We start from the raw sequence: 23,183 nt of genomic DNA on the forward strand, positions 1-23,183 counted from the left end.
ACGTGCAAGTACATAGATATGCACAAACACACACACACACAATTGTGCACGCACACACTGAAATATAAACCGTCCCACCCTACCTTGTCATTACAAGAGACACATGGGCATAAAGAATGTTCTCCCTTGATAAGAGTTAGATACGTTATAAGGTGTTATAGAATGTCATCCACATTCTGAATAGGCCTTATGTGCATTAACCTCATTCATAATATCATCATAACACCAAATACTATCATCATACTAAAAACATTTTCACCCTCGCACAGAACATTGTCATCAAACAAACAATCCTTATCACTCCAAACTGTGTTATTGCATTAAAAGTGGATGTTGTCATTAAGGTAACACTAGCCTGTGGTTTAGCTCCATAGGATGACTCACGTTGTTGAGTAAATCATGGTCTGGAGGAAGGGAATGAGAAAAGGAGGGAGGGAGAGAGACAGAGAGAGAGAGAGAAGGACGGAGGAAGGGAATGAGAAAAGGAGGGAGGGAGAGAGACAGAGAGAAGGACGGAGGAAGGGAATGAGAGAAGGAGGGAGGGAGAGAGACAGAGAAATTGAAGGACGGAGGAAGGGAATGAGAAAAGGAGGGAGGGAGAGATACAGAGAGAGAAGAAGGGAATGAGAAAAGGAGGGAGGGAGAGAGACAGAGAGAGAGAAGGACGGAGGAAGGGAATGAGAGTGTGATTGTGTATGACAGTTTTACGGTGTAGGTTATGTTTGGAGTTATGATGTTCTGTCCTCTCTTACTCAGCCGTCACTTAACAACATATGCCTTCCATATCATTACATCTCTCTCCCTTCATTTAGCAGGAGGTGGGAAAAAAGTTGATTATTCTTCCCTTTAAACTAGGCTGTGTTTCTCCCATTTAAACTAGGCTGTGTTTCTCTCCCATTTAAACTAAGCTGTGTTTCTTTCCCCTTTAAACTAGGCTGTGTTCCTCTCCCCTTTAAACTAGGCTGTGTTTCTCTCCCCTGTAACTAGGCTGTGTCCCTCTCCCCTTTAAACTAGGCTGTGTTTCTCTCCCCTTTAAACTAGGCTGTGTTTCTCTCCCCTTTAAACTAGGCTGTGTTTCTCCCCTTTAAACTAGGCTGTGTTTCTCCACTTTAAACTAGGCTGTGTTTCTCCACTTTAAACTAGGCTGTGTTTCTCTCCACTTTAAACTAGGCTGTGTTTCTCTCCTCTTTAAACTAGGCTGTGTTTCTCTCCCCTTTAAACTAGGCTGTGTTTCTCTCCCCTTTAAACTAGGCTGTGTTTCTCTCCCCTTTAAACTAGGCTGTGTTTCTCTCCCCTTTAAACTAGGCTGTGTTTCTCCCCTTTAAACTAGGCTGTGTTTCTCTCCCCTTTAAACTAGGCTGTGTTTCTCTCCCCTTTAAACTAGGCTGTTTTTCCTCCCCTTTAAACTAGGCTGTGTTTCTCTCCCCTTTAAACTAGGCTGTGTTTCTCTCCCCTTTAAACTAGGCTGTGTTTCTCTCCCCTTTAAACTAGGCTGTGTTTCTCTCCCCTTTAAACTAGGCTGTGTTTCTCCACTTTAAACTAGGCTTTGTTACTCCCCTTTGTCAGCCCTTACACACACACCTCCTGCCAGCTTCTCCAAGGAGAGAATAGAACTGGGAAGGAGTGAGGGAGAGTTTTGGGTTTAAGATAAATGGTTCCATCCCTGTAATTGTATGTGGGACATTTATTTTGGTGGAGCCTAATATTTTTTTTACTTTAGAAAAGGACTGGTGTTCATGATTTAAAACACAACTGGTGAGGTAGAACTGATTTGATGCTCTTATTAACCCATCTTCAGCTTTGTCTTTCTATCAAAAGAGCTGATACAAGACTGTTATTATAGGACTGTTAGTCAAATCTGGTTTGTTCATCTTACAGTACCACCCGTTCTACTGTTATTAGAAAGTGATTTATTAACAAGCAGTGCTTATGAGCCCATGTCAAAACGACAGTCAGATTTGAGAGCTCTGCAGGAATCCCTTGCTGATTTAAAACTTGTGCTTAAAACAGGCAACTAAATGCATGTTGTTTTCAAGTTTAAGGTTAAGTAAAAAATTAAATCAATCTACACACTAACACATAATGACAAAGCAAAAACTTTGTTTTTTTAACTTAGAAGAAAAAATATATACAGAGATATAACATTTACTTAAGTATTCAGACCCTTTACTCCGGACTTTGAAGCATATTTGACAGAGATTACGGTCTCAAGTCTTCTTTGGTATGACGCTACAAGCTTGGCACACCTGTATTTGGGGAGTTTCTACCATTCTTCTCTGCAGATCCTCTCAAGCTCTGTCAGGTTAGATAGCTGCACAGCTATTTTCAGGTCTCTCCAGAGATGTTCGATCGGGTTCAAGTCTGGGCTCTGGCTGGGCTGCTCACGGACATTCAGAGACTTGACCTGAAGCCACTCCTGCGTTGTCTTGGCTGTGTGCTTAGGGTCGTTGTCCTGTTGGAAGGTGAACCTTTCTGAGGTCCTGAGTGCTCTGGAGCAGGTTTTCATCAAGGATCCCTCTGTACTTTGCTCCATTCATCTTTCCCTCGATCCTGACTAGTCTCCCAGTACCTTCCACTGAAAGACACCCCTACTGCATGATACTGCAACCACCATGCTTTACCGTATGGATGGTGCCAGGTTTCCTCTAGACATGACACTTGGCATTCAGGCCAAAGAGTTCAATCTTGGTTTCATCAGACCAGAGAATCTAGTTTCTCATGGTGTGAGAGTCCTTTAGGTGCCTTTTGGCATGCTCCGGGCTGTCATGTGCCTTTTACTGAGGAGTGGCTTCCATCTGGCCATTCTACCATAAAGGCCTGATTGGTGGAGTGCTGTAGAGATGGTTGTCCTTCTGGAAGGTTCTCCCATCTCCACAGAGGAACTGAAGCTCTGTCTGTGTGACCATCGGGTTCTTGGTCACCTACCTGACCAAGGCCCTTCTCCCCCGATTGCTCAGTTTGGCCGGGCAGCCAGCTCTAGGAAGAGTCTTGTTTGTTCAAAACTTCTCCCATTTAAGAATGATGGAGGCCACTGTGTTCCTGGGGACCTTCAAATCTTCAGAAATGTTTTGGTACACTTCCCCAGATACCCTTCGACACAATCCTGTCTCGGCGCTCTACAGCCAATTCCTTCGACCTCATGGCTTGGCTTTTGCTCTGACATGCACTGTGAGCTGTGGAACCTTATATAGACAGGTGTGTGCCTTTCCAAAGCATGTACAATCAATTGAATTTACCACAGGTGAACTCCAACCAAGTTGTAGAAACATCTCAAGGCTGTTCAATGGGAACAGGAAGCACCTGAGCTCAATTTTGAGTCTCATGGCAAAGGGTCTGAATGCTTATGTAAATAATTCATTTTAGTTTTCTATGTTTAATAAATTTGCAAACATTTCTAAAAACCTGTTTTCACCTTGTCATTATGGGGTATTGTGTGTAGATTGATGAGTGGGAAAATGTTTTGAATCCATTTTAGAATAAGGCAGTAATTTTAACAAGTCAAGGGGTCTGAATACTTTCCGAATGCACTGTAAATATTTAGGCATTTGGATTGATGTGTATTTAACGTTTAAAGAACATATACTGCAGATGTAACAGATGGTTCCTTCCTCTAAGCAGTAGGAAGCAGATTATTCAGTCAACCTTTTCATCTGTTCCTGGTTATGGTGATATCATGACTCTACTAGTCTTAAACGTTTGGAGGCCGTCTGCCGTAGTGCCCTTCGTTTTATTACAGGGGACAGGTTTGATACTTATTACTGCATTATGTATCTAAAAGTTGGCTGGACTTCGCTAAACACCCATATATCTCTACATTACTCCCTTTTTGTTTACAAGGCCCTGCTTCACAAACTTCCCTCTTATCTAACTTTGCTGTTGAGGTATAGACACCTGAGTTGCCTAACACGTTCACAGGATAGGTTACTCTTGATTGGAACTCTTGAAGTTCCAGGGGTCTCCACTGAGCTAGGTAAATCTGCTTTTAGTTTTAATGCACCGTATTACTGGATTCAAATTCTAAAGACATTTCATCTTGATGTTCTGGTGCCGTTCGGGCAATTTAAAGTATTGATTGGGGACTTATTTGTGACTTCTCGGTGGTTTGTGATGTTTTATTTGTGCTTCCCATGACTGTGTTTTTGTATATTAATGTCTATATTTATGTTGTATGTACAGGGCACATTTGAAAAACAAGAAATAGGTCTACAGTTTGACTATTTTCTACGTTGTAGAGTAATAGTGAAAACATAAACTATAAAATAGCACATTTGGAATCTTGTAGTAACCAAAAAAGTGTTAAACAAGTCAAAATATATTTTATATTTGAGATTCTTCAAAGTAGACATCTCAACCAGCTTCATGAGGTAGTCACCTGGAATGCTTTCCCAACAGTCTTAAAGGAGTTCCCACATGCTGAGCACTTGTTGGCTGCCTTTCCTTCACTCTGCGGTTCATCTCAACCCAAACCATCTCAATTGGGTTGAGGTCGGGTAATTGTGGAGGCCAGATCATCTGATGCAGCACTCCATCACTCTCCTTGGTCAAATAGCCCTTACACAGCCTGGAGGTGTGTTGGGTCATTGTCCTGTTTAAAAACAAATGATAGTCCCACTAAGAGCAAACCAGATGGGATGTTGTATCACTGCAGAATGATGTGGTAGCCATGCTGGTTAAGTGTGACTTGAATTCTAAGTAAATCACAGACAGTGAATAAATCACTGACATTTCTGAGGCTATTAAGTCTAATGACCTTATTCTCTGCAGCAGAGGTAACTCTGGGTCTTCCTTTCCTGTGGTGGTCCTCATGAGAGACAGTTAACTCTAATGACCTTATTCTCTGCAGCAGAGGTAACTCTGGGTCTTCCTTTCCTGTGGTGGTCCTCATGAGAGACAGTTAACTCTAATGACCTTATCCTCTGCAGCAGAGGTAACTCTGGGTCTTCCTTTCCTGTGGTGGTCCTCATGAGAGACAGTTAACTCTAATGACCTTATTCTCTGCAGCAGAGGTAACTCTGGGTCTTCCTTTCCTGTGGTGGTCCTCATGAGAGACAGTTAACTCTAATGACCTTATTCTCTGCAGCAGAGGTAACTCTGGGTCTTCCTTTCCTGTGGTGGTCCTCATGAGAGACAGTTAACTCTAATGACCTTATTCTCTGCAGCAGAGGTAACTCTGGGTCTTCCTTTCCTGTGGTGGTCCTCATGAGAGACAGTTAACTCTAATGACCTTATTCTCTGCAGCAGAGGTAACTCTGGGTCTTCCTTTCCTGTGGTGGTCCTCATGAGAGACAGTTAACTCTAATGACCTTATCCTCTGCAGCAGAGGTAACTCTGGGTCTTCCTTTCCTGTGGTGGTCCTCATGAGAGACAGTTAACTCTAATGACCTTATTCTCTGCAGCAGAGGTAACTCTGGGTCTTCCTTTCCTGTGGTGGTCCTCATGAGAGACAGTTAACTCTAATGACCTTATTCTCTGCAGCAGAGGTAACTCTGGGTCTTCCTTTCCTGTGGTGGTCCTCATGAGAGACAGTTAACTCTAATGAACGTATCCTCTGCAGCAGAGGTAACTCTGGGTCTTCCTTTCCTGTGGTGGTCCTCATGAGAGACAGTTTCATCATAGCAATACGACTGAAATGTTCCTGATTGACTGACCTTCATGTCTTAAAGTAATGATGGACTGTCATTTCTCTTTGCTTATTTGAGCTGTTCTTGCCATAATATGGACTTGTTCTTTTTTTAACATATAGGTCTATAACGCATTACGAAGGAAAGAAATTCCACAAATTAACTTTTAACAAGGCACAGCTGTTAATTGAAATGCATTCCAGGTGACTACCACATGAAGCTGGTTGAGAGAATGCCAAGAGTGTGCAGAGCTGTAATCAAGGCAAAGGGTGGCTACTTTGAAGAATCTAAAATATGTTTTGAGTTGTTTTACACTTTTGGTTACTAAATGAGTCCATATGTGTTATTTCATAGTTTTGATGTCTTCACTATTATTCTACAATGTAAAAATAAAGAAAAATCCTGGAATGATTAGGTGTGTCCAAACTTTTGACTAGAACTGTATGTATCTATACAAATAAATAGTGCACTAAATAAGGAATATCGTGCCATTTGGAATGCAACCCAGTCTTGCGATGTGTCCTGTCTTGGTGTGAGAACACTATGGTAGTGTGTGTTTTTGCTAGACCCTCTCCTCCTGCTTTGGGTGTGTAGGTGGGTTGGAACACAGCGAGGGATTACTACACCTTCCTGTGGTCTCCTATGCCGGAAAACTACCAACCTGGAAGCACTGTACACAGGGCTGTGGTGTTCCAAGGTACACTCACACACACTGTACACTTACCCTCACTCACACACACACACACACACACACACTGTACACTTACCCTCACACACACACACACACACACTGGGGTGGCAGGTAGCCTAGTGGTTAGAGCGTTGGACTAGTAACCGAAAGGTTGCAAGATCAAATCCCTGAGCTCACAAGGTACAAATCTGTCATTCTGCCCCTGAACAAGGCAGTTAACCCACTGTTCCCAGGCTGTCATTGAAAATAAGAATATGTTCTTAACAAACTTGCCTAGTAAAATGTAAAACCAAAAAACATCTCTTTTTTTATTGAACCTTTTTTTATTTGTATTTTTTAACTTCATTTACACACTCACAAACACACACAGACGTACATTTACACACTCACAAACACACACAGACGTACATTTACACACAAACACACACAGACGTACATTTACACACTCACAAACACACACAGACGTACATTTACACACTCACAAAAACACACAGACGTACATTTACACACTCACAAACACACACAGACGTACATTTACACACTCACAAACACACACAGACGTACATTTACACACTCACAAACACACACAGACGTACATTTACACACTCACAAACACACACAGACATACATTTACACACTCACAAACACACACAGACGTACATTTACACACTCACAAACACACACAGACGTACATTTACACACTCACAAACACACACAGACGTACATTTACACACTCACAAACACACACAGACGTACATTTACATACTCACAAACACACACAGACGTACATTTACACACTCACAAACACACACAGACATACATTTACACACTCACAAACACACACAGACATACATTTACACACTCACAAACACACACACACAACTACCGTGGTATACTAAGACAAACCTTGGATTTAACAGTCATATAAAAACCACCTCCCTTATTTTATTGATGGAACCCAACCGCAACCGTGGTCAGAGACTTGAACACCTCTCTGCCTCTGCAGGGATAACACATATACACACACACACACACACACTCCATGGAGGACCAGTGAACTGGTTTTACAGGGTGCTGACCTGGTCAGATATGAGACAGTGAAAATATGAGCCCGCTGTAGTGTGTTGGTGAAACTCTCTGACTTGTGCTGATGTTGAACATCACTGACCGTGATCTTTACCTCAAATACAGTGAGGTTAAATTACTGGACTTTTACTCGGACTGGACTTTGACCGTTGATTGAAGAATGCATTTACTATCAGAATAAGATGAAACGTATGGAAGATGAGTGGTGCATTATAAGAGAAGATTTATACACAAAGTCAGGATTCAGCCCATAGACTAGACTGGGCCGATGTTCACAACGCCTCTCAGAGTGCTGACCTAGGATCAGTTTAGCCTTTTAGATCATAATGAGTATGATTATATGGACAAGGGGGACCAGGTCCTAGATCAGCACTCCTCCAATTCACCTGATGATACTGTCTCAATATGGCACACTACACAACCTTCGTAACGTCCTCACAATCTGTCTCCTATGCAGGCCACTATGTTCCCAAGAGTGACGGGGAGTTCTATCAGCTCTGTTACGTCACGCACATGGGTGACATCAGAGGCGCCAGCACGCCTTTCCAGTTTCGCCCAGCCACGCCCACCGAGGACTGTCTCACCGTTACCGAGGACGACAACAACTCAGACATACTGGTAGTGACCACCAACAGCTGTGTGCTGGAGGTACACATACAGAGATGCAGTATAGCCATCGAAATGTACCAGTTTACAGTCTAAATGCAATTACCAAATATATGCCAAAAAACTCTAATCCACTTTATACAATTGGCTCCTGGCTTCCTCTCTTCTCCTCTCCCTTCTTCCCTTCCCTTCCCCCCTCTCCTCTCCCTTCCTACTCCTCTTCCTTCCTCTCTTCCCCCCCTCCTCTTATTTCCTCTCTTTCTCCTCTCCCTCTCATCTTCCTTCCTCTCCCTCCCTTTCTTTCCTCTCTTTCTCCTCTCCCTTTCTTTCCTCTCTTTCTCCTCTCCCTCTCCTCTTCTTTCCTCTCTTCCCCTCTCCTCTCCCTTCCTTCCTTCCTTCTTCTCCCCCCGTCTCCTCTTCTTTCCTCTCTTTCTCCTCTCCCTCTCCTCTTCCTTCTTATCTTCTCCCTTCCTCTCCCTCCCCCCGCTCCTCTCTTCCCCCTCTCCTCTCCCCTTCAATTCCTCCCTCTCTTCTCCCTTCCTCTCCTCTCCCTTCTTCTCTTCCCCCCTCTCCTTTTCCTTCCTCTCCCTTCCTCTCTCCCCCTGCTCATCTCCCTTCCTCTCTTCCCCTGCTCATCTCCCTTCCTCTCTTCCCCCTCTCCTCTTCCTTCCTCTCCTCTCCCTTCCTCTCTCCCCCTGCTCATCTCCCTTCCTCTCTTCCCCCTCTCCTCTCCCCTCCTCTTATCTCTCTTCCTCTCCTCTCCCTCCCTTTATTTCCTCTCTTCCCTCTCCCTTTCTTTCCTCTCTTTCTCCTCTCCCTCTCCTCTTCCTTCCTCTCTTCCTCTCCTCACCCTTCGCCTCCCTTTATTTCCTCTCTTCCCTCTCCCTTTCTTTCCTCTCTTCCTCCTCTCCCTTCCTCTTCTCTTCCCCCTCTCCCTTCCTTCCTCTCTTCCCCCTCTCCCTTCCTCTCCTCTTCCCCCTCTCCCTTCCTCTCCTCTTCCCCCTCTCCCTTCCTCTCCTCTTCCCCCTCTCCCTTCCTCTTCTCTTCCCCCTCTCCCTTCCTCTCCTCTTCCCCCTCTCCCTTCCTCTCCTCTTCCCCCTCTCCCTTCCTCTTCTCTTCCCCCTCTCCCTTCCTCTTCTCTTCCCCCTCGAGCTTTCTCTTCTCTTCCCCCTCTCCCTTCCTCTTCTCTTCCCCCTCTCCCTTCCTCTTCTCTTCCCCCTCTCCCTTCCTCTCTTCCCCCTCTCCTCTTCCCTCTTCTTTCCCATCTTCCCCCTCCTCTCTTTCCTCCTCTCCCCTCCTCTCTTCACCCTGTCCTCTCCTCTCTTCCTCTTTCTTCTCTTCCCCTCTCCCCTCCTGTGGTGAGCAGAAGCGTGTAGAGGAGGCGCAGCAGAAGCGCAGGGAGCTGTTGAAGAGATTGCATCACCTTCAGAAGGAGAAACAGCAGCTTCAGGAGGAGCACAGGAGGCTGCACAGAGAGAGGGAGCAGGAGAGGGAGACCTGCTACCTTCTACGCACACACAACCAGGTGAGGGAGGGGGGAAGAGAGGAAGGGAGAGGGGAGTGGGGAAAGAAGAGAGGGAGAGGGGTAGAGGAGAGAGGAAGGGAGAGGTAAGGGGGGACGAGAGGAGAGGAGAGGAAGGGAGAGGTGAGGGTGGAATAGAGGAAGGGAGAGGTGAGGTGGAATAGAGGAAGGGAGAGGTGAGGGTGGAATAGAGGAAGGGAGAGGTGAGGGTGGAATAGAGGAAGGGAGAGGTGAGGGGGGAAGAGAGGAAAGGAGAGGGGGGAGAGGACGGGGGAGGTGAGGGGGGAAGAGTAGAGAGGAAGGGAGAGGTGAGGGGGGAAGAGAGGAAGGGAGAGGTGAGGGGGGAAGAGGAGAGAGGAAGGGAGAGGTGAGGGGGGGAGAGGAAGGGAGAGGTGAGGGGCAGAAGAGAGAGGTGAGGGTGGAATAGAGGAAGGGAGAGGTGAGGGTGGAATAGAGGAAGGGAGAGGTGAGGGGGGAAGAGAGAGGTGAGGGTGGAATAGAGGAAGGGAGAGGTGAGGGGGAAGAGAGAGGTGAGGGTGGAATAGAGGAAGGGAGAGGTGAGGGGCAGAAGAGAGAGGTGAGGGTGGAATAGAGGAAGGGAGAGGAAGGGAGGGAAGAGAGGAGGGAAGAGGGAGAGGAGTGGGGGAAGAGAGGGAGGAAGGTAGAGGAAGAGAGGAGGGAAGAGAGGGAGAGTATGAGGGAAGGGAGAGGATTGAGGAAGAGAGGGAGGAAGGGAGAGGTGGGAGAGGATGAGGGGAGAGGAGTGAGGGTAAGAGAGGGAGGAATGGAGAGGATTGGGGGAAGAGAGAGGGGAAGAGTGGGGAGGAGAGGAGGGAAGAGGGGGAGAGAGGAGGGAAGAGGGGGAGAGAGGAGGGAAGAGGGGGAGAGAGGAGGGAAGAGAGGTGAGGGGGAGGAGAGGAATGGAGAGGAGAAGAAGAGCGGGAGAGGAAGGGAGAGGAGAAGAGCAGGAGAGGAAGGGAGAGATGGGAGTGGAGAGGAAAGGAGAGAAGGGGAGAGGAGGGGAAGGGAGGATGAGACAGGAAAGGAGAGAGGAAGGGTGTGGAGAGGGGAAGGGAGTGGAGAGGAAGAGAGGAATTCGAGAGGAGAGGATGAGAGGAAGAGGAAGAAAGGAGGGGAGAGGAGGAGAAGGGAGAGGATGAGAGAGGGGAGAGGAAGGGAGTGGAGAGGAAGAGAGAATGAGAGAGGGAGAGGAAGGGAGGAGAGGGGGAAGAGGGGAGAGAGGAAGGGAGAGGACGAGAGGAGTGGGAGCAGAAGGGGGAGGAGGAGAGGAAGGGAGAGGAGAGGAGAGGAAGAGAGGAGAGGGGGAAGAGGGGAGAGAGGAAGGGAGAGGAGAGAGGAGGATGAGAAAGGAAGGGAGGGAGGGGAGAGAGGAAGAGCAAAAGAGATGGGGGGAGGGAGAGGAAGGGAGGAAGAGAGGAAGGAAGAGGAGAGGAGGAGAGATGAGCACAGGAGGCTGCACAATCCATGGTTGAAATGTTAAAATGTGTATTTTTCCATAAATAGACACACCCTATGTGTTTTAATAAAATCGACTATATGCACTGAGCTTGTTGGATGCATTAAGTACACTGTTTGATGAAAGAATTAAAATACAAATGGCTCTAGAGGAGCAGCTGTTGTCTCTCTCTCCTCCCTGCTGCAATGACCTCCACAGAAAGTTATGTTACCAAAACCTTCATTTGTTTAGGAAAAACCTTCTCTATTCCCTGAACCCGTGCTCTCTTTACGTGACACATGTATGCATCTCATGCATGTGACCAATAGGGCCTGACCTATAGCCTGTCACAATCGCATCAATAAATAGGTTATAACAAACTCCCAACACTGTAACACATGTGACAGCAAAATGGATGTGGAGAATGTGAAAATAAACTCGAAATGGGGGAATGTTTACTGGTTGCTCAGGAGGGAAAGGGGAAGTCAGATCTGTGGAAGAAATTTGACTTAGTTGTGGAAGCAACTGGTGATGAAGAAAAATAAGAAAGGTTAGGACCAAACGCTGCCTGGATATTATCTGTGCCAAACAGGTGCTGTTAGGTTACAATATAAATGACCATTTGGAACAGTGTTAACAACACTAAATAAATGTATATGTGTATCTTCTTTGTAAAGCCTTTATTACAGCAAAGACTAAAAACAGTTGCATGCATTCGTGAATACAATTGAGAAAAAGAGAAACGACAGTCCATCATGACTTTAAGACATGAAGGTCAGTCAATCTGGAAAATCATTAGACTAAACAGCCTCAGAAATTGCAGCCCAAATAAATGCTTCACAAAGTTCAAGTAACAGACACATCTCAACATGAACTGTTCAGAGGAATCAGGCCTTCACTGTGTGAATCAGGCCTTCATGGTTGAATTTCTGCAGAGAAACCACTACCAATAAGAAGAAGAGACTTGCTTGGGGCATGAAACATGAGCAATGGACATTAGACCGGTGGAAATCTGTCCTTCTGGTCTGATGAGTCCAAATTTGAGAGTTTTGGTTCCAACCGCCGTGTCTTTGTGAGATGCAGAGTAAGTGAATGGATGATTTCCGCATGTGTGGTTCCCACCGTGAAGCATGGAGGAGGAGGTGTGATGGTGTGGAGGTGCTTTACTGGTGACACTGTAGGTGATATATTTAGAATTCAAGGTACGCATGACCAGCATGGCTACCACAGCATTCTGAATCGATACGCCATCCCATCTGGTTTGCGCTTAGTGGGACTATCATTTGTTTTTCAACAGGACAATGACCCAACACACCTCCCAGGCTGTGTAAGGGATATTTGACCAAGAAGCAGAGTGATGGAGTGCTGCATCAGATGACCTGGCCTCCACAATTACCTGACCTCCACAATCACCCCTACCTCAACCCAATTGAGATGGTTTGGGATGAGTTTGGCTGCAGAGTGAAGAAAAAGCAGCCAACAAGTCCTCAGCATGTGGGAACTCCTTCAAGACTTGGAAAAGCATTCCAGGTGAAGCAGGTTGGGAGAATGCCAAGAGTGTGCAAAGCTGTCATCAAGGCAAAGGGTGGCTACTTTGAAGAATCTCAAATATAAAATATATTTTAATTGAAAACTTTTTTGGTTACTACATGATTCCATATGTGTTATTTCATAGTTTTGATGTCTTCACTATTATTCTACAATGTAGAAAATAGTAAAAATAAATAAATAAACCATTGAATGAGGAGGTGTGTCCAAACTTTTGACTGCTACTGAATATATGGATGATTTCTGAAGCCAGGCACATTTAACGGTTAGACTATTGATTATGGACCTAATTAAGATGGTTTCCTCTCTCTGCATTGTTCTCAACACCAATATGCTGGTTAACTTTGCTATTATGCACATAGCAACATGGTCTAGGAAAAGGCTTCAATTCAACAGCACAATGTTTCAGAACCGCAGACAGTGACCGCTATCCAACGCGGGAGCTGTCACATTTGTTATGAAATATTTGTTTTCTTCGTGTTGCACCATCGTTCTTACATAATATCACCATATACAATTTCAGTAATGCACGTCTTAGAGTGATGGACTGTGCCATCCCCACAGCCTCCACAATGGATTAACCCACTGAGACAGGTGCGAATCAGACCGTTGTCTTGTGCACCATGAAAGAAATAATAGTAATTTGCGACTGATTGCTCGACTAAAGATCAAAAGTCTTATCGACCAAACAATCGACCAGTCGACTAAATGTATATAAAGAGTGTATATAAAAAATACCTTAAGTATTCAGACCTTTTGCTCTGAGAATCGAAATTGAGCTCAGGTGCATCCTGTTTCCATTGATCATCCTTGAGATGTTTCTACAACTTGATTGGAGTCCACCTGTGGTAAGTTAAATTGATTGGACATGATTTGGAAAGGCACACACCTGTCTACATAAGGTCCCACATTTGACAGTGCATTTCAGATCTGAACCAAGCCAGGTTGAAGGAATTGTCTATAGAGCTCCGAGACGACAGGATTGTGTCGAGGCACAGATCTGTGGAAGAGTACCAAAACATTTCTGGTCCCCAAGATCACAGTGATTCATCATTCTTAAATGGAAGAAGTTTGTAACCACCAAGACTTCCAAGAGCTGGCCTCCCGGCCAAACTAAGCAATCGGGGGAGAAGGGCCTTGGTCAGGGAGGTGACAGAGAACCCGATGGGCACTCAGACAGAGCTCCAGAGTTCCTCTGTGGAGATTGGAGAACCTTAGAGAAGGACAACCATCTCTGCAGCACTCCACCAATCAGGCCTTTATGGTAGAGTGGCCAGACTGAAGCCACTCCTCAGTAAATGGTACATGACAGCCTGCTTGGAGTTTACAAAAGGCACCTAAAGGATTCTTTGGCCTGAACAAGATTCTCTGGTCTGATGAAACCAAGATTGAACTCTTTGGCCTGAACAAGATTCTCTGGTCTGATGAAACCAAGATTGAACTCTTTGGCCTGAACAAGATTCTTTGGTCTGATGAAACCAATATTGAACTCTTTGGCCTGAATGCCAAGTGTCACGTCTGGAGGAAACCTGGCACCATCCCTACGGTGAAGCATGGTGGTAGCAGCATCATGCTGTGGGGATGTTTTTCAGCGGCAGGTACTGGGAGACTAGTCAGGATCGAGGGAAAGATGAATGGAGCAAAGTACAGAGGGATCCTTGATGAAAACCTGCTCCAGAGCACCCAGGACCTCAGACTGGGGCAAAGGTTCACCTTCCATCAGGACAATGACCCTAAGCAGACAGCCATGACAACGCAGGAGTGGCTTCGGGACAGGTTTCTGAATGTCCTTGAGCGGCCCAGCCAGAGCCCAGACTTGAACCCGATCGAACGTCTCTGGAGAGACCTGAAAATAGCTGTGCAGCAACGCTCCCCATCCAACCTGACAGAGCTTGAGAGGATCTGCAGAGAGGAATGGGAGAAACTCCCCAAATACATTTGTGCCAAGCTTGTGTCATACCCAAGAAGACTCAAGGCTGTAATACTTATGTATTCATTTCTGCAACCCTGTTTCTGCTTAGTCATAATGGGGTATTGTGTGTAGATTGATGAGGAAAAAATAACAATTTAATAAATTTTAGAATAAGGCTGTATGTAACATAATGTGTAAAAGGTTGAGGGGTCTGAATTATTTCCAAATGCTCTGTATATTGTAGTCAGGAAGCTGTACAGAGAGGGGAAGCAGGAGAGACACCTGTGAGTAGTCGGTCGGTGCCAGTTCCTCTTCAGTGATCACAGGTTAAAAACATCAAAGGCCTGAAGTTTATGAATGATCTCTGTCCATGTTTGTACACAGAAAGCAGTGTGTGTGTGTGTGTGTGTGCGTCTCTGTGTAAACTGTGTATTTGCAGAGTGTCATTCTTTTTTTCTTTTTTTTTCTTTGCTTGTTTGTGTGTGTGTGTGTGCCAGTCTCTCTGTCCCTCTTTAATGATCTGAGTCACTGGGCCTGAACGTTAACGGGATATGGTCTCCCAAGCATCTGGCGTCAGGGCGATTCCATCTCAACCACAGAGTAATCAAATATGACGTCAAGCCCACACACACACAGTCAATCCCACAAACTACTCCGCCTCTCCCCACACACACATTCTCATTCTCATTCACCCGCACAGACACACACTAACAATGCCACCCGCTTGCAATGTGTGTGGAATGAGAGACTGGTGTCCACAAAACCACCTGAGTGAAACAAGGCCCTGCCCAGCTTTAGGGACAAACATGACTCAGTCACGCCATTCTACTAGGGGCACTACTATGTCTCTCGCCCTCTCTGTGTTTTTCTCTTTCTCTCATCGCTCTGTCTTTCTTTCTCTCGCTCTTTCCCCCTCTCCGTCTTTCTCTCTCCTTTTCCTGTCTGATCTTTTATCTTAGTGCAACTGCTGAGAATGACTTAAATGTTGTAATTTATTTTAAATAACATTTGTTGTGCTGTAGAGTGAATAACCAAACTGCCAGGGGAGAAGTTTGATGATATTGGAACCAGTCTCTTACTGCCCCCTGGTGCTTCTTCTTAGACATGAACTTTGCTTGAAGTGTGTGTGTGTGTGTGTGTGTGTGTGTGTGTGTGTGTGTGTGTGTGTGTGTGTGTGTGTGTGTGTGTGTGTGTGTGTGTGTGTGTGTGTGTGTGTGTGTGTGTGTGTGTGTGTGTGTGTGTGGAGTACGGGAAAGAGGGATACACCTAGTCAGCACTGATTTAAAATATCCTTTAGCTGGAACATGAAAACATAAGTACATATTTTGCGGCTGCTAGTTTTACGATGACACTTTTTATAAGGTCTTAATGCGCTGCTGAAGTGCCTCCCAAATGTCTGCAGTTAAATCGTACGGCCGTCCAGGGATCCAAGCCCAAGGGAGACGAGTTGTGTGTGTGTGTTTGTTTTAGATATTTTTCATATACTGCACCTGTCTGTTTGCGTCTGATGCACAAGTGTGTGTGTGTATTGCGAGATGGAGGGGTGTGTGTAGGCATTCTTGTCTGTCAGGTGCAGTGTGTGTTTTGGGTGATTTAATGTCCTCTACTTCTCAACATGAGCGTGTTCCAACAGGAGAGATTACTGGCTGGACCAGGTACAGGCTAGTACGGTCTTCCTCTCCCTGTCTCCTCTCCTCTTCAGAACATTAGGAGGGAAAACTAGTACGGTCTTCCTCTCCCTGTCTCCTCTCCTCTTCAGAACATTAGGAGGGAAAACTAGTACGGTCTTCCTCTCCCTGTCTCCTCTCCTCTTCAGAACATTAGGAGGGAAAACTAGCCAGTGTGTTTGAAGGGAAATAGGCCTGACATTCATTATCACACGGCATTTCCATTGATCGACAAAGGGGCAAACTCAGGGGGGCCAAGCATCTGTAGGATTTTGCTCCTCCCAACCCTTGTTAAGGTCATTGATTAGATAGGAACTCCCCTCACCTGGTTGTCTAGGTCTTTATTGAAAACAAATTGAAAGGAAACCAGCAAACACTCGGCAGCCCTCCAGGAACCAAGTTTGACACCCTTGGTCTGACTGGACTGACTTCCTGTGTCTGTGATTGGTTGACAGTGTGATTGACAGGTTAAGTGTGGTGTGGTTGCAGGAGCTGCTGCGCTCCTCCCAGGGCCTGTCAGAGGAGAGGGAGGAGGTGAGGAGGAGGCTGCAGGAGGCCACAGACCGGGTCAGACAGCTGGAGGAGGACCTACTGGGTGTCACACAGAGAGGACTGCAGAAAGAGACCGAACTGGACTGGTGAGGAGGAACACACACACTGGAAGGATAGGAACTGGACTGGTGAGGAGGAACACACACACTGGAAGGATAGGAACTGGACTGGTGAGGAGGAACACACACTGGAAGGATAGGAACTAGACTGGTGAGGAGGAACACACACACTGGAAGGATAGGAACGGGACTGGTGAGGAACACCACACACACTGGAAGGATAGGAACTGGACTGGTGATGAACACCACACACACTGGAAGGATAGGAACTGGACTGGTGAGGAGGAACACACACACTGGAAGGATAGGAACGGGACTGGTGAGGAGGAACACACACACAGGAAGGATAGGAACGGGACTGGTGAGGAACACCACACACACTGGAAGGATAGGAACTGGACTGGTGAGGAGGAACACACACACTGGAAGGATAGGAACGGGACTGGTGAGGAGGAACACACACACTGGAAGGATAGGAACTGGACTGGTGAGGAGGAACACACACACTGGAAGGATAGGAACGGGACTGGTGAGGAGGAACACACACACTGGAAGGATAGGAACTGGACTGGTGAGGAGGAACACACACACTGGAATGATAGGAACGGGACTGGTGAGGAGGAACACACACACTGGAAGGATAGGAACTGGACTGGTGATGAGAAATGCACACACCATAGATACTCTACAGAGAACTAACATTATTGATGTTATTGCAGTAGAATCCTCTATCTGTTGTGATGGTTGTTGTTATTGTCCAGTCTTAGAGACAGGTTGAAGAAGCTGACAGCAGAAAGAGACAGTCTGGAGACTCAACTGAAGAACGGCAAGGACGAGAGGGACCTCTACAAGGTGAGAGGATACACCCTGTGTGTGTGAGTGTGTGCACACAGTTGTATGTCTGTGAGTTTCTAATAGTGTGTGTGTGTAGGGCCACCTGCGCAGCACGGAGCTGGAGAACACTAAGCTGAGTGCAGAGCTGCAGATGCTGAAGGCTGTGGAGCTCAACAGAGAGGTGACCATCACTCAGTTCCAGGAAGAACTGGACAGGCTCCGAGCCTGCGTCACTCAGAAGGACCGCGTGGAGAAAGAGCTGCACACACACGCTGTCGACAAGGTGAAGGGGGTTGTGGGGGGAGTGTGTGTGTGTGTGCGTGTGTGTGTGTGTGTGTGTGTGTGTGTGTGTGTGTGTGTAAACCTGTCTGCTCTGCCTTCTCACCAGGCTGAGATGGGTCGTCTGAGGGAGCAGCTTCGTCAGTATGAGGAGCAGCTCCAGGCGTCTCGCCAGCAGGCCGCCATGTTGGCGTCGGAACTCTGTGACTCAGCGAACGCCCGCGATCGCACCATGACCGAGCTGTACCACGCCCGCCTAGAGGCCGACGCCCTCCGTGCCAGCCTGGCCGATGCCCAGGCCGAATGCCGGAGGATGGAGACGCAGCTGGACCACATGAGGACCACCTCCCAGCAGGAAGTGGTAAGGGGACCATAACAGAAAGAAGAAGATGGTGAACTCCATTCAGTTCATATTAACGGCCATTGTGCATTTTGCCCCTACGTTGAAAATGGACTGTGTGGTGCATTCTGGGCAAAGGAGTGAATGGGAGTCAATTGGGCGCTAGCACAAAAGCAACATTAGCATGAATTACATGAACAAGAAGCACATTACAAATCTTTTCAGAGATGTGAGATAATGAACTTGTTCTATGGAATATTGTATAGTCAAGGAAAATAGGCAGGTTTCTTGACTCACCCTGACTTTTATGAAGGGATTGGGTGATTATTAGCTTAGCAACGGTGTGACACAGCATGACAACGTGAACGTGATTGGTCAACAGTCTGCTGGGTGGGGCATTAAACATTCCCCCATTCAGGGAAATTACCATCTCCTAATTTCTTCAAGTATATCAAATCTATTTTTATCGGTAGTCACATACACATGGTTAGCAGATGTTATTGGTCACATACACATGGTTAGCAGATGTTATTGGTCACATACACATGGTTAGCAGATGTTATTGGTCACATACACATGGTTAGCAGATGTTATTGGTCACATACACATGGTTAGCAGATGTTATTGGTCACATACACATGGTTAGCAGATGTTATTGGACACATACACATGGTTAGCAGATGTTATTGGTCACATACACATGGTTAGCAGATGTTATTGTGAGTGTAGTGAAATGCTTGTGCTTCTAGATTCCACAGTGCAGCAGTATCTAACAGGTAATATCTAACAATTTCACAACAAAACCTAATACACACAATCTAGTAAAGGAATGGGATGAGAATATATAAGTATAACACATATGGATGAGCAGTGAGAGTGGCTAAGATGTAATAGATAGTAAAGAATATATAGTGAAGGATACAGTATATATGTGAACATTCTTAAAGCGGCATTATTAAAGTGACTAGTGTTCCATTTATTAAGTGGCCAATGATATCAAGTCTGTATGTTGGCAGCTGCCTCACTGTGTTAGTGATGGCTGTTTAACAGTCTGATGGCATTGAGATAGAAGCTGTTCTTCAGTCTCTCGGTCCCAGCATTCATGCACTTGTACTGACCTCACCTTCTGGATGATAGCGGGGTGAACAGGTAGTGGCTCGGGTGGTTGTTGCCCTTGATGATCTTTTTGGCCTTGCTGTGACATTGGGTGGTGTAGGTGTCCTGGAGGGCAGGTAGTTTGCCCCCGGTGATGTGTTGTGCAGACCGCACCACCCTCTAGAGAGCTTTGCGGTTGTGGGCGGTGCAGTTGCCGTACCAGGCGGTGATACAGCCTGATTTTTTCAGCCTCCTGCGGTTGAAGATGCACTGTTGCACCTTCTTCACCACACTGTCTGTGTGCGTGGACCGTTTCAGTGTGTGGGTGATATGAACACCGAGGAGCTTTCTCCACTGCTGTCTCATCGATGTGGACGGGGGGTGCTCCCTTTTCTGTTTCCTGAAGTCCACGATCATCTCTTTTGTTTCGCTGACATTGAGTAAGAGGTTACTTTCCTGACACCACACTCCGAGGGCCCTCACCTCCTCCCTGTTGGCCGTCTCGTCGTTGTTGGTAATCAAGCCTACCGCTGTTGTGTCATCTGCAAACTTGCTGATTGAGTTGGATGCGTGTATGGCCACGCAGTCATGGGTGAACAGGGAGTACAGGAGGGGGCTGAGAACACACCCTTGTGGGGCCCCATTGTTGAGGATCAGAGGAGTGGAGATGTTGTTACCTACCCTCATCACCTGGGGGGCGGCCCGTCAGGAAGTCCAGTACCCAGTTGCACAGGGCGGGGTCGAGACTCAGGGTCTCAAGCTTAATGATGAGTTTGGAGGGTACTATGGTGTTGAAGGCTGAGCTGTAGTCAATGAACAGCATTCTTAAATAGGTATTCCTCTTGTCCAGATGTGTTAGGGCAGTGTGCAGTGTGATGGCGATTGCATCGTCTGTGAACCTATTGGCTGGTAAACAAACTGAAGTGGGTCTAGGGTGTCAGGTAGGGTCGAGGTGATATGATCCTTGAATAGTCTCTCAAAACACTTCATGATGACAGAAGTGAGTGTTACGGGGCGATAGTCATTTTGTTCAGTTACCTTAGCTTTCTTAGGAACAGGAACAATGGTGGCTCTCTTGAAGCATGTGGGGACAGCCGATAGGGAGAGATTAAATATGTCTGTAAACACACCAGCCAGATGGTCTGCTCATGCTCCGAGGACGTGGCTAGGAATGTTGTCTGGGCCGGCAGCCTTGTGAGGGTTAATATGCTTAAATGTCTTACTCACATCGGCTACGGAGAAGGAGAGCCCACAGTCCTTGGTAGCGGGCCGTGTTGGTGGCACTGTATTATCCTCAAAGCGCGTAAAGAAGTTGTTTAATTTGTCTAGGAGCAAGACGTCGACATCCGCAATGGGGCTGGTTTTCTTTTTGTAATCCGTGATTTTCTGTAGACCCTGCCACATACGTCTCGTGTCTGAGCCGTTGAATTGTCTCTATACTGACATTTTGTTGTTTGATTGCCTTACGGAGGGAATAACTGCACTGTTTGTATTTGGTCATATCTGACCATAGATATCCACAGACACATTCATACAGTTGAACCAGGAAGTTGCTTCAGGCTTGAACTTTGGAGGATTCCTCTCATGGATTTATCTTTCTCAGTTTTGTAAAATAGAATCATTTACAACTGCTATGTGCTAGAGACAAGTTTAGTAACTGAATATCAACACTGAATTATCTCTGGGCTGAACTACTCCCCCAACCCCTCCCCCTCTACCCCCCAACTCCCCCTCCCCCACCTCCCTCTGTCTGCTCCACCCTCCCCCTCTACCCCCTAACTCTCCCTCCCCACCTCCCTCTGTCTGCTCCCCCTAACTCTCCCTCCCCCACCTCCCTCTGTCTGCTCCCCCTCCCCCTAACTCTCCCTCCCTCCCCCACCTCCCGCTATCTGCTCTCCCTCCCCCACCTCCCACCTTCTGCTCCACCCTCCTCTACCCCCCAACTCTCCCTCTCCCACCTCCCGCTGTCTGCCCCCCTCCCCCTCTAACTCTCCCTCCCCACCTCCCTCTGTCTGCTCCACCCTCCCCCTCTACCCCCCTAACTCTCCCTCCCCCACCTCCCTCTGTCTGCTCCCCCTCCCCTAACTCTCCCTCCCTCCCCCACCTCCCGCTATCTGCTCTCCCTCCCCCACCTCCCACCTTCTGCTCCACCCTCCTCTACCCCCCAACTCTCCCTCTCCCACCTCCCGCTGTCTGCCCCCTCCCCCTCTACCCCCCCTAACTCTCCCTCTCCCACCTCCCTCTGTCTGCTCCACCCTCCCCCCTAATTCCTTCTCCCCCAGGGTGTGGGGACCTCCAGTGAGGGGGGGTGTGTGGTGTCTGAGGCGGAGGCTGAGCTACAGAGAGAAGTGGAGGAGCTGAAGCTGCGTCTCCACATGGCCGCTGAGCACTACAAGGAGAAGTACAGGGAGTGTCAGCGGCTCCGCAGGCAGGTGGCCAAGATCAGCGAGGCCCAGGGGGTGAGTGCCTGTCTGTCTACAATACTGTACTACACCACACTGTCACAGCGCCATCTTGTGGTATATTTGATTTTTTTTTACATTTGAGTAATTTAGCAGATGCTCTTATCCAGAGCGATTTATATTCAGATAACTAGATAGAACAACCACATATCTCAGTCATAGTGCGTACATTTACCCTCAATAAAGTCAGAGCTAGTGAGGGGAAAAGTCAAATGGGAGTGTTCACAAAAGGCTTTTATTTTCTCGAGGTGGGGAGGAGGTAGTACTGTGGGATTATTTAAGGTCTCTTTGAAGAGGTAGAGTTTCAGATGTTTTCAGAAGATGGGCAGGGATCTGCTGTCCTAGTTTCAGGGGGAAGCTGGTTCCACCATTGGGGTGCCAGGGCAGAGAAGAGCTTGGACTGGTCGGAGACCATGAGACCAGAGGTGACAGAACGGAGTGCTCGGGTTGGGGCGTAGGGTTTGAGCAGAGCCTGAAGGAAGCGGGGGTCAGTTCCTCTTGCTGCTCTGTAGGTAAGCACCATAGTCTTGTAGTGGACGTGAGCTTCAACTGGAAGCCAGTGGAGTGTGAGGAGGAGCGGGGTGACAAGGAGGAGCGGGGTGACAAGGAGGAGCGGGGTGACAAGGAGGAGCGGGGTGACAAGGAGGAGCGGGGTGACAAGGAGGAGCGGGGTGACATGGGGGAGCGGGGTGACATGGGGAGCGGGGTGACATGGGGGAGCGGGGTGACATGGGGAGCGGGGTGACATGGGGAGCGGGGTGACATGGGGGAGCGGGGTGACATGGGGAGCGGGGTGACATGGGGGAGCGGGGTGACATGGGGAGCGGGGTGACATGGGGGAGCGGGGTGACATGGGGGAGCGGGGTGACATGGGGGAGCGGGGTGACATGGGGGAGCGGGGTGACATGGAGGAGCGGGGTGACATGGGGGAGCGGGGTGACATGGGGAGCGGGGTGACATGGGGGAGCGGGGTGACATGGGGAGCGGGGTGACATGGGGGAGCGGGGTGACATGGAGGAGCGGGGTGACAAGGGGGAGCGGGGTGACATGTGGGAGCGGGGTGACATGGGGGAGCGGGGTGACATGGGGGAGCGGGGTGACAAGGGGGAGCGGGGTGACATGGAGGAGCGGGGTGACAAGGGGGAGCGGGGTGACATGGGAAGGTTGAACACAGAGAGTCGCAGTAGTCCAGATGGGCCTGTTTGGTGGAGACTACAGTTTTGCCGGAATTCTCCATTTTGAACACCTATGAACACAGTTCATCACGCAGCTGACCAAACGGTGAGGAATAGGGTGCAGCCTAGTTGAGTCTGATGTCCACAGATTGATTCAACTTGTTTCCTCATGTTTGTAGGAGGTCAAGAGAAACGCTGCCACTGAGACGACACAGGAGCCACTGACACCCAGTCCAGAGTCACCTACAGCAGGTACACACACACACACACACACACAC

General features: G+C 47.6%; 1 protein-coding gene across 4 annotated transcripts in view; it reads left to right on the forward strand.

Moving 5' to 3' along the window:
* Positions 1–23,183, forward strand: part of LOC135549592 (tax1-binding protein 1 homolog) — a 45,663-nt gene that overhangs the window by 5,553 nt on the left and 16,927 nt on the right. For all 4 annotated transcript variants that reach the window (XM_064979690.1, XM_064979689.1, XM_064979692.1 and 1 more), the window contains exons 3-11: positions 6,216–6,318; positions 7,856–8,046; positions 9,371–9,529; positions 16,599–16,747; positions 17,482–17,572; positions 17,652–17,837; positions 17,943–18,194; positions 21,551–21,727; positions 23,085–23,157. In XM_064979690.1, coding sequence (XP_064835762.1) covers positions 6,216–6,318; positions 7,856–8,046; positions 9,371–9,529; positions 16,599–16,747; positions 17,482–17,572; positions 17,652–17,837; positions 17,943–18,194; positions 21,551–21,727; positions 23,085–23,157 — 1,381 coding nt within the window. The remainder of the gene's footprint in view (positions 1–6,215; positions 6,319–7,855; positions 8,047–9,370; positions 9,530–16,598; positions 16,748–17,481; positions 17,573–17,651; positions 17,838–17,942; positions 18,195–21,550; positions 21,728–23,084; positions 23,158–23,183) is intronic.

The sequence above is a fragment of the Oncorhynchus masou genome, chromosome 12 (genome assembly GCF_036934945.1).
Source record: "Oncorhynchus masou masou isolate Uvic2021 chromosome 12, UVic_Omas_1.1, whole genome shotgun sequence".
Taxonomy (NCBI): Eukaryota; Metazoa; Chordata; class Actinopteri; order Salmoniformes; family Salmonidae; genus Oncorhynchus; species Oncorhynchus masou.